Here is an 11847-nt window from a genome sequence, read left to right on the forward strand (position 1 = left end):
TCCAAAACCCAAAACACTTATTTGAAAAGACATATGCATCTATGTATTCATTGCACCATTATTTACAATAGCCAAGCTATGGAGGCAACCTGGGTGTTCATCAATGAATGAATAAAGAATAAGTGGTATATATATACAATGGAACATTACTCAGCTACAAGAAAGAATGAAATCTTGCCAAGTGCAACAACATAAATGGACCTAGAAGGTTTTATGCTAGGTGAATTAAGTCAGAGAGATATATACCATATGATTTCACTTATATGTGGAATCTAAAAAACAAAATGAACAAACAAAACAGAAACAGACTCATAAATACAGAGAACATTTTCGTTGTTGCCAGATGGGAGGGAGGACAAAGGAAAGGGAGAAAGGGATTTAGAAGTGCATATTGATAGTTGCAAAATAGTCCTGGTGATGTTAACTATAGCATAGGGAATATAGTCAATAACATTGTGATAAGTATGTATGGTGTCATATGGGTACTAGATTTATCAGAGTGATCACTTTATAAGTTATATAAATATATTATAACTATGTTGTATACCTGAAACTAATATGATGTTGTATGTCGACTGTAATTGAAAAATAATAAATACTAAAAAATAAGAAAAGAGTGACATCAGAAGCATGGCAGCATGAGAGATCCCCTTGATCTCTCCCCCTTGAAATTACAACAAAGTGAACAGCTATGATCCAACAGAAACCACCCAGCCTAGCACACAAATCTGAGAGATGTGCGCATCAGAGCATCTGAAGGTGGGCAAATCCAGCAAGCAAGGGAGGAGGAAAGGAAGAGAAAAGAAAACTGCCCAGAGGTTTCTGCAAGAAGTGGGTAAAGGGGTTAATTAGGTGGTGGTTTGTACTTTCTGTAGCCCCCAGCATTCCTGCCTGAATGATCAGCATAATCCACACAGCAGATCCCAGTGAACAGGGCTGAGATGAAACAGAGGGGCAATAGCTGTGTTTTAGCAACCACTACTTCCAGGCAGAAAGCTGAGTCAGGGAGCCTGGCCTCTTCCCCATCATCCCAGAACTTAACCACTCTGTACCCTCCCAGAGCTAGTGCAGGTCCCAGGGTAAATTACAGCAGCAAGTTCCACGAGAACTGAGTCACACACTGTGGCTAGTTCAAATGACAGAGGCAGAGATATAAAACCAACGCAGCTGAAGTTTATCAGCCAGCATTACTGGAAGGAAAACATACAGACATACTGGTGGACTCTCCCAACCTACCCCACCACCACCCATCCAGGCTGATTTGAGGGAAGGTATCTCAGCACTCCATCTGGCTGCTAGGGTAACACCAGGACTTCAGATGTCCTTCAGAGGCTTGAATCCTCAGCACCTTTCACATTTCCAAATGGGGGTGGAGCCCTAGGATTGAAGCGACAGAAACCTCCCTAGGGAATAAAGGGCAATATTGTTGTTTTTGTTGTTGTTTTGCCATAAAGCAGAAATCTGGAAGGCCTAGGAAGTGCAGGAGGCTTCTGTGCTACATACTAGAAAACAAAAGCAAAACCTCTTCTTATCAACCTGCTAAAGAGAGATCACTCTAAATAATAATTAAAAAAAAAAAAGCAGAATACATTCCCATTAATGCCTAGGCAGAGAAATAATCCATCGAATACTGTGAACAACCAAGGTGACAAGGTAGTTCAGAAATAAAATGGAAAATCTCTAGAAAATAAATTTTAAAATATGGAAATATGTGATTTAAATGACAGAGAATTCAAGATTGCAGTTCTGAAAAAAACTGAACAAAGTGCAAGAGAATTCTGATTGGCAATTCAATAAACTCTGAAACAAAATCAATGAATAATAAGAATACTTTATCAAAAAGATTGAAACACTAAAAAAAAAAAAACAAATGGAACTTCTGGAGCTGAAGAACTTAACAAAAGAGATTAAAAATGAAATATTGAGCTTAGGAAATAGAGCTGACCAGATGGAGGGAAGAATTAGTGATATTGAAGATAGAAATCTGAAAATGACAAATATGGGAGAAGAGAGACTTGAGAGCGAAAGAAATGAAAAAAATCTATAAGAACTATCTGACACCATCAGAAAAAGCAATATAAGAATAATGGGTATACCAGAAGGAAATGAAAAGTAGAAGGAAACAGAGTAAATTCAAACAAACAATTGACGAGAATTTCCTAAATCTAAGGAATGAGTTGGATCTTCGAATTCAAGAAGCAAATAGAACACCCAATTATCTCTACCGAAAAGGGCCTTCTCCAAGACACATTATATAAATTGTCAAAAATTAATGACAAAGAAAGAATTCTTAAGGCAGCCATGGAAAAGAAGATGGCAACCTATAAAGGAAAACCTATTAGATTATTATTGGCTATATCAGCATAAACTCTACAAGCTAGGAGGGAGTGAAATCAAATATTCAAATCATTAAAAAAGAGAAATTACCAGCCAATAATAAAATATCCAGCAAAGTTCCTCTTTAGATACAAAGGAGAAATAAAAACCTTTCAGACATACAGCTGAGGGAATTTTCCACCAAAAGACCCACATTACAAGAAATCGTGAATGGGGTCATTCTACCTGAAACAAAAGGACAAAAAGTACAGAACTATGAGTAAGATGACTTACAAGCAGACAAAAGCACGAAAGTGTAACCCTTACTAAGAAAGGGTATTATAAATTTAAATATTACATAATGGTTAAAGGTCAAAATAACATTTTATAAAAGAAGAAGAAGACAACAGCTACTGTAACCTAGAAATGAACTCAAAGCATAAATAGGGATAATCTGAGACAACAAAGACAGAAAAGTGGAGAGAGTAAAGATCTGATTTGGCAAAGGGGGATGGAGGTAAGACACGAGCAGAAAATAAGTACTACTACATATATGAAACTTTCCTTTACATAAACTTAATGGTGACCACACACACACACACACACACACACACACACACAAAATCCAGAACTGAGACACATAACATAAAACAAGAGGGAACAGAGGGAAAAATCATAGAATACCACTAAATCAAAATAACAAACAGAAACATGGGATGAAGAAACAATGGAGACACTGAGCTACCAGAAAATAATAGATAAAATGGCTATAAAAAAAACCTGCTTGTATTTCAACAATTATCCTTAATGTAAATGGACTGAACTCACTAATAAAATGTCATGGAATAGCAGATTGGATCAAAAAACAAAATTCAACCATACGCTCCCTTCAAGAGACACATTTCAGCTGCAAAGACAAATATAGACTCAAAGGGTGGAAAATGATACTCCAAGCAAATGGAATCCAGAGAAAAGCGGGTGTAGCCATTCTCATCTCTGATGAAATATACTTCAATATAAAAAAGGTAATGACAAAGAAGAACATTTCATAATGATAAAAAAGGGACAATATATCAAGAAGATATGACACATCAATACATATGCTCCCAATCAGGGAACACCAAATATATAAAGCAACTACTAACAGAATTAAAGGGAAGAACTGACAGAAGCACAATTACAGTAGGGGACCTTAATATCCCACTGTCAACTATGGAGAGATCATCCAAGCAGAAAGTCAATAAGGAAATATCAATCTTCAATGACACATTAAACCAACTGGACATAATCAACATTTACAGGGCCTTATATCTAAAAGTACCAGATTATACATTCTTCTCCAGTGCACATGGTTCATTCTCAAGGATAGACCATATGTAGAGACACAAAATTAGCCTCAAGAAATTTAAGAAGATTGAAATCATACCAAACATATTCTCTGACCACAATGCTTTGAAACTGGAGATCAAATATAGAAAGTGCGAAAACCCAAATATGTGGAGATTAAACATGCTACAAAAAAAAAAAAAAAACCTGGGCAAAATAAGAAATAAAAGGAGAGATCAAGAGAAACATAGAAACAAATGAGAATGAAAATACAACATATCAAAACTTTTGGGATACAGCAAAATCAGTAATAAGAGCAAAGTTCATATCATTATAGGCCTAACTCAAAAAAACAAGAAATATTCCAAGTAAACAATCTAACTCTACATTTAAAGGAACTAGGAAAAGAAGAACAAACAAAATCCAGAGTAAACATAAGGAAAGAAATAATTATGATCAGACCAGAAATAAACAAAATAGAAATTTTTAAAAAGTAGAAAAGATCAATGAAACTCAAAGCTCATTCTTTGAAAAGATAAATAAAATTGACAAACTTTTAGCTAATCTTATAAAGAAAAAAGAAGAGTAAGCCCAAATAAATAAAATTATAAATTAAAGAGAAGTTATAAACAATAATTATATGCCAAAAAATTGACAATCTAGAAAGAATTATAAATTTCTAGAAGTATATAATCCTCCAACACTGAACTAAGAAGAAATAGAAAATCTAAAAAGTCTAATAATTAGCCATGATATTTAAGCCATAATAACAAAAATTCCCGAAAAATAAAAGTTCATGACCAGATGGCTTCAGAGATGAATTCTACCAAAGTTATAAAGAAGAATTAATGCCTAGCTTTCTTAAATTATTTCAAACAATCAAAGAGGAAGAAATGCTTCCAAACACACTCTACAAGGCTTACCCTCATACCAAAATCAGGCAAAAACATTACAAAAAAAGAAAACTACAGGTCAATATCCTCGATTAACATACATGAAAATATTCTCAACAAATATTAGCAAACCGGATTCAACAATATATTAAAAGGATTATATACCATGATCAAGTGAGATTTATCTGAGAGATGCAAGGAAGTTTCAACATTTATCAACCAATTAACAGGATGTATCACATTAACAAAATGAAGTATAAAAAACCATATGATTATCCCAATAGGTGCAGAAAACTCATTTCACAAAATTCAACATCTTTTTATGATAAAAACTCTCAATGAAGTGGGTATAGAAGGAACATACTCCAACTTACTAAAGCATATATATGAAAAATCCATAGTTAATATCATACACAATAATAGAAAGCTGAAATCTTTTCTGCTAAGATGAGAGAAAAGAAAAGTAGACCCACTATCACCACTTATACTCAACATAGTATTGGAAGCCCTAGCCACAGAAATTAGACAAGGAAAAGGAAAAAAGGCATCCAAATCAAAAAGGGAAAAGTTAAACTCTTACTATTTGTAGATGAGATAATACTATGTATAGAAAAACCTACAGACTCTATTCAAAAACTGTTACAACTAAGAAATTCAGTAAAGACACTGAATACAAAATCAATATACAGAAATCTGTTATGTTTTTATACACCGATAAAGAATGATCACTAAGAGAAATTAAGGAAACAATCCCATTTCCAATAGCATCAGAAAATATAAAATACCTAGTAATAAATTTAAATGGAGTCGAAAGACATATACTCTGAAAACTATAAGACATTAAAGAAAGATATTGAAGAGGATACAAATAAAGGGAAGTATATACCATGCTCATGGATTGGAAGAATTAATATTGTTAAAATGTCCTTACTACTTAAAGCAGTATACAAATCCAATGGAAGCTCTATTAAAATACCAATGACATTCTTGTCACATCTAGAACTACATATTCTGAAATGTATATGAAACCACAAAAGACCCTGAATAGCTAATGAAACCTTGAGAAAAAAAAGTGTGAGATATCACACATTCCCACTTCAGTCTATACTACGAACTACAATAATCAATACAGTACGGTACTGTCATAAAACCAGATATATAGATCAATGGAATAGAAGATAGAATCCAGAAATGAATTGCCATTAATATGACCAATTAATCTATGACGAAGAAGGCAAGAATATACAATGGGGGTAAAGATGGTCTCTTCGATAAGTGGTTTTGGAAAAACTGGACAGATACATGCAAAAAAAAATGAAATTGGACCACTTTCTTATGCCATATATAAAAATAAACTCGAAGTAGATTAAAGACTTAAGTGTAAGACCTGAAGCCATAAAAACCCTAGAACAAAACAGCAATAACCTCTTTGACATCTGTCTTAGTGATATCTTTTCAGATGCAACTTCTCTAACAAAGATAACAACAACAATAAGAGGAAATGGGACAACATTGAACTAAAAAGTTTTTCACAGAAACAGGAAACCATCAAGAAAATGAAAAGAATCTACTGAATGGGAAATATATATTCACAAATGATACATCTGATAAGAAGTCAATATCCAAAATATATTAGGAACTCATACAACTTAACAAACAGGATATACAGATAGATAGTGGACAAGGACTAATCATCAGGGAAATGCAAATTAAAACTACAACGAGATATCACTTCACACCTGTTTGAATGGCTATAAAAAAATCAACAAATGAGAAGTGCTGGCAAAAATATGAAGAAAAGGAACCCTTGTGCACTGTGGATGGGATTATAAATTGGTGCAGCCACTATGGAAAACAGTACAGAGAGTCCTCAAAAAATTAAAAATAGAGCTACCATGTGACCCAGCAATTCTACTACTGTGTACTTATCTGAAGAAAACAAAACATTAATTCAAAAAGATATATGCAATCCTACATTACTTACAATAGTAGTGTAGCATTACTTACAATAGCCAAGATATGGAAGTAAACTTGTTGTCCATTGATGAATGGATAAAGATGTGGTATATACATACAACGGAATAATACTCAGCAATAAAAAAGAATGAAATCTTGCCATTTGCAATAACATGGATGTACTTAGGGAGTATTATGCTAAGTGAAATAAGTCAGAGAAAGACAAATACCATAGGATTTGACTTTTATGTGGAATCTTAAAAAAACAAAACAATTGAATAAATGAAACAAAAGAAAAACACAACCATAGATATGGAGAATAAGCTGATGGTTGTGGAGGGTTAGGGATGGGTAAAAAGAGAAAAAATATTAAATATTTCAAACAAACAAACTACTCAGTCGGTTAAGACATAAGGCTAGGGATATTCTTGATTTCTCTCTTTCCCTCACCTTCAACCACATACAACTCATCAGCAAAACTTGCCAGTGATACCTCCAAAACATATCCAAAATTCATCTAGTTCTTTCTATCTATACTGCAACCTTCCAAGTGCCAGCCAGTATTCCTCTTGCCTATAGCACAGTGATAGACTTCTAACTGTTCTCTCTGATTCTCCTCTTGCTCCATTCAAAGCAACTAAAGCTTTCAAGCAAATCACACAGTAAACAGAGTGATCTCATTAAAAGATATATTGAGCCATGCTTTTGAAAATCCTTACAGAGCTTCTCTTTGCACTGAGGATGAAATAATGAAGATTTGCCATGTCTTCCATTGTCTTTCATCAACTCCATGCCTGCCTCTGAGTTCAATCTTTGTCACTCTTTCCCTCACTTACCACACTTTGGCCACACTGTCTTACTGTCTATTCCTCCAATTTTCCGAACACTTTATGGCCTCAGGGCCTTACAAAATGCCTAGATGTGCACTGTCTAATACGATATCCATGAGTCACATGTGGCTACTGAGCACTTGAAATGCAACTACTCCAAATGAGTCTGTAAATATAGAATACATACAAGATTTCAAAAACAGTATAAAAAAGACTGAAAATATCTTACTAATAGTTTATATTGTTTATGAAATGATAATATTTGAGCATATTGGGTTAAATATATTATTGAAATTAATTACACTTTTTTTTACTTCGTATAATGTGGCTTATAGAAAATTCATGACTTAGACTTATAGCTTGCATTGTATTTCTGTTGCATAACTGGTTGCATGGCTGGCTCCTTGTCCTTTAGGTTTGAGATTAAATATTTCTTCCTTAGGAAGTTTTTCTTTGCCAAATAGGCTTTTTTATTTAAAGTAGATCATGCCAACATTACCTTATACTCTTTTTTTTTAATTCATGAATATTTCAATAATCCGCATTTTAAAAATTACTGGTCTATTGTTTTAATCTATTGTTTAATAAGCTCCATGAAGACAGAAAGGATGTCTGGTTTATACCTGTCACAGTCTCAGACATATAGTAGACCCAATAAATAATTATTGAATGAATGAATAAATGAATTTTATTGATTGCAAAGCTGAAGTCCATAGGGGGAAGTGACTTGCCCAAAGCCACAGAGCTAGTGAATAATTGATGGAGCCAGTATTCCAAAAGAGATCTTCTGGGTCTCAATCTAATGAATTTTTCATTGCACAGCACTGCCATTCTTGGTAAAATCCTACAAACCTTAATTGATGTTCCTTTTTTCTTCATTTGCCATATTCTAATTGATGCCCACATTATGACATTTTCTTTTGTTTCTTTCTTTGAATAGAGAGATTGATCATAAGTCTGACGGAACCAAGCAAACCTAGGCCTGTATATACTGTGTGTATATACTGTATGGAATTGTAAAAGCCATTCTCTGACACTTTTTCCCCAAAATGACTTGTAAATGCTTTTCTTTCTGGTTGCCTGAGAGATTCCAGAATTCAAGATGAGCAGCTGCTTTCACAACAATCCTCTTTGAAGCAATCCCACAATTTGGCTATATTTTCAACACCTTGGGACACAGGAAGAGTTGACCTAAGAGGAGACTTTTTTTTTTTAATAAAAAGGAAGCTACATCATGACTAAAGCTTGGTTTTTATAATCAACAGTCTTCAACCAGACCCTAGATCCCAGGCACTCCTGATGTGACATCAGTGCCTGAACAGCAGGCCCACTCATATACTGCTTGTGAGGTCACTTCTACTACAGCAACTCCCAGAAGTCTACCTTTGTTTTTTTCCCGTTTGTTACTACCATCTCCTCAATGGACAGGATCCTGTTGTCTATAGGGAGATCACTTTTCAGAGTCTCATTGGAAAGCTGGATCCGCTTGCCCCGTTCCATACATCTGGGGGAAAAAAAATGAGACTACATTTACTGTCTTGTCAATAGAAAGGGTCTGAAGCATGACAAGTATTGCAGAGAGTATACTTTCTGGTCTAGGAAGGTATATCACCCAGAGAATTCTGGATAGGAATCCTCCCCTGATTTACAGTAAAGCAATTTTAATCCTATCAAGGTTATATGCAAACAAATTAATGGGTTGGGAAAGTACATATTTTAGAAGACAAAATGGCCAGGGAAGGCTTGTCTGAGGAGGTGACATTTGAACAGAGTCTTAAGAAATCAAATGTGAGCCATAAATATTCCTATAGAAGAGAATTACAGGTAGAGGGAAGAACAAATGCAAAGGTCCTGAGATAGGAACATGCCTGACATGTCAGAGGAGCAAGGAGGCCTGTGTGGCTGGAGGTCAGTGAACATAAGACTAAGTATTATTCTTATTTAGGCCATACCCTTGTTTCTAGGCTGACAGAATATAAAGCCCTATATAAATCTCCTTTACTGGTATCTCCTCCTGAATTAATTCTCTTACTCTGAACCTTAAGCAAAGAGGGAAGGCTCATGAGAGTAGTTCTGGGGAGCTGTGGATTAGCGAAGATATACAGGAAGGCAGATTATTAGAGGGAATGATAAGGTACTAGACTTGTATTCAGCAGAATTGCAATTCAACTCAAGCACTATTAGTTTATATGGCTTCTGACAACTCACTTCCTTTTTCTGAGACTCAGTTTTCCCAACTGTTAAGTGGAGCTAATATTAGCCATATCATGGAGATTCTAATACGCACTTGTAATGGGCTTACTCCAAATTGAGATGTTCTCTAAGTATAGAATACACATAAGATTTCAAAGATTTAATATGAAAAAGACTGAAAAATGTCTCATTAATATTTTATATTGATTGCTTATGAAATGACAATATTTTAGATATATTGTGTTAATTATATTATTCAAATTAATTTTACTTGTTTTACTTTGTATAATGTGGCTACTAGAAGATTATATTTCTGTTGCATAACTCTTTTCATGGCTGGCTCCTTATCTTTTAAGTCTGAGATTAAATATTTCTTCCTCATAAAGTCTTTCTTTGTCAAAATCTTTTTTTTTTTTTTTAATCCGAAGTAGGTTTTGCTCCCCATCATACTCCTTTCTGGTTCTTTGTGTTCAATCAAATTTTTTAATTCTTATTTTTTAATTACACTTGACATTCGATATTAGTTCCAGATGAACAGCATAGTGGCGAGATATCCATATAACATACAAAGTGATCCCCCTGATCAGTCCAGCACCCACCTGACACCATACATAGTTATAACAATATTATTGGCTATATTCTCTCTGCTGTACTTCACATCCTTGTGCCTATTTTGTAACAACCAATTTGTACTTCTTATTCCCTTCATTATTTTCACCCAGTCCCCAACCTCCCTCCCATCTGGCAACCATCAGCTCATTCTCTAATATCTATGGTTGTGTTTTTCTTTTGTTTCATTTATTCGTTTTTTTTTTCAGATTCCACATAAAAGTGAAATCCTATGGCATTTGATTTTTTCTATTTGACTGGTTTCACTTAGCATAATACCCTTTAGGTCCATCCATGTTGTCATATGATTTTATTCCTTTTTGTGTCTGAGTAATATGCCATTGTGTGTGTGTGTATATATATGCCACATCTTTTTAATGCAACCATCTATAAAAAATCTCATACAACTCAACACCAAAAAGCAAACAATCCAATTAAAAATGGGTAGAGGACCTGAATTTCTCCAAAAAAGGACATACAGATGGCCAAAGACATATAAAAAGGTGCTGAATATCAGTAATCATCAAAGAAATACAAATTAAAACCACAATGAGATATCACCTCACATCATTCAGAATGGCTATCATCAATAAATAAACAAACAACAGATGATGGCGAGGATGTGTAGAATAGAGAACCCTCATGCACTATTGGTGGGATTACAAATTGGTGCAGTAACTATGGAAAATAGTTTGGAGTTTTCTCAAAAAATTAAAAATAGAACTACCTTATGACTCAGAAATTTTGGTCTGATATTTATCCGATGTACAACCAAGATTTGAATCTCTAAACAAGCTCATGAAATGGCTAAAATTAGCTCCATTCAATTTTCATATAAATGTGAGAGATATAGTATGTATTATTGTATTCTAATATGGTTTCTAGAATATAGTAGGCACTCAATAACTGTTCACTTAAAAACTTTGTTAGGAAAGGTACTTGGAAAAGGTATTTTCCTAGGAAAAATATTTAATCCACCCTCCTTTTTTTTCCCAAATAGAAAATTGGTTTAAAAAATACAACTGGCTGTACTGTAGCTCAGCTGAGTGAGAACAAAGAAAGTGACTTAGGAGTTACAGAATGTCAGAATAAGGAAAGAAAGCAGGGCAGAATCAAAGTAAGCAAGTTGATAGGACCACTGTTATCCCCACGCCCCAAGAACACTTTCCTGGTGTCTACAGAGATAAGAATGCTTCCTAAGCACCTATTTGTAGGTAGGAAGCAATTGAGAGGAGCTAGCTTATGAGAGCTGGCTTGAAAGTACCTGTGGGACACAGACTGACAGGCCCTTCTAATTAAAGATCTAGATCTTGGTCTAATAACTATATTCCCTAGATTTTCCTCTGAACCAAGGCTATATCGTCAAACCCTGGGCCTTCCAAATTGGATTTCCTAGACTCTCTCCATTCAGAGATCAACTATCACCTTTTTATACTCTCTCATTCATTACCATGTGCTTAGAACTCCAACTTCAGCACAGTACAGCAATGAGTTAATAAGATGAACTTCCCTGGTCAGCTAACATGTCGCCTTTCAAACAACAATGAGAACCCAAGTAAACTATCCTCTGCTCCCTTTCAGAGTTAAGGCTAAGCACAAAATTTCTCATGTGGCAAGCCTGTGGGGGAAAGTGTTGTGATAGAAACTGGGTAAACATTGATAAAGTATTCTTAAATGCTGCTTACTCTTGGATTGGGGGCAATTCACTTCACCTCTCTGAATTT

General features: G+C 34.6%; 1 protein-coding gene across 2 annotated transcripts in view; it reads right to left on the reverse strand.

Moving 5' to 3' along the window:
• LOC120592792 (vascular endothelial growth factor receptor kdr-like) overlaps window positions 1-11847 on the reverse strand; it is a 309580-nt gene that overhangs the window by 238936 nt on the left and 58797 nt on the right. For both annotated transcript variants that reach the window (XM_039850483.1, XM_039850476.1), the window contains exon 13: window positions 8705-8825. In XM_039850483.1, coding sequence (XP_039706417.1) covers window positions 8705-8825 — 121 coding nt within the window. The remainder of the gene's footprint in view (window positions 1-8704; window positions 8826-11847) is intronic.

Source organism: Pteropus medius, unplaced genomic scaffold (genome assembly GCF_902729225.1).
Source record: "Pteropus medius unplaced genomic scaffold, Ma_sr-lr_union100, whole genome shotgun sequence".
Classification (NCBI taxonomy): Eukaryota; Metazoa; Chordata; class Mammalia; order Chiroptera; family Pteropodidae; genus Pteropus; species Pteropus medius.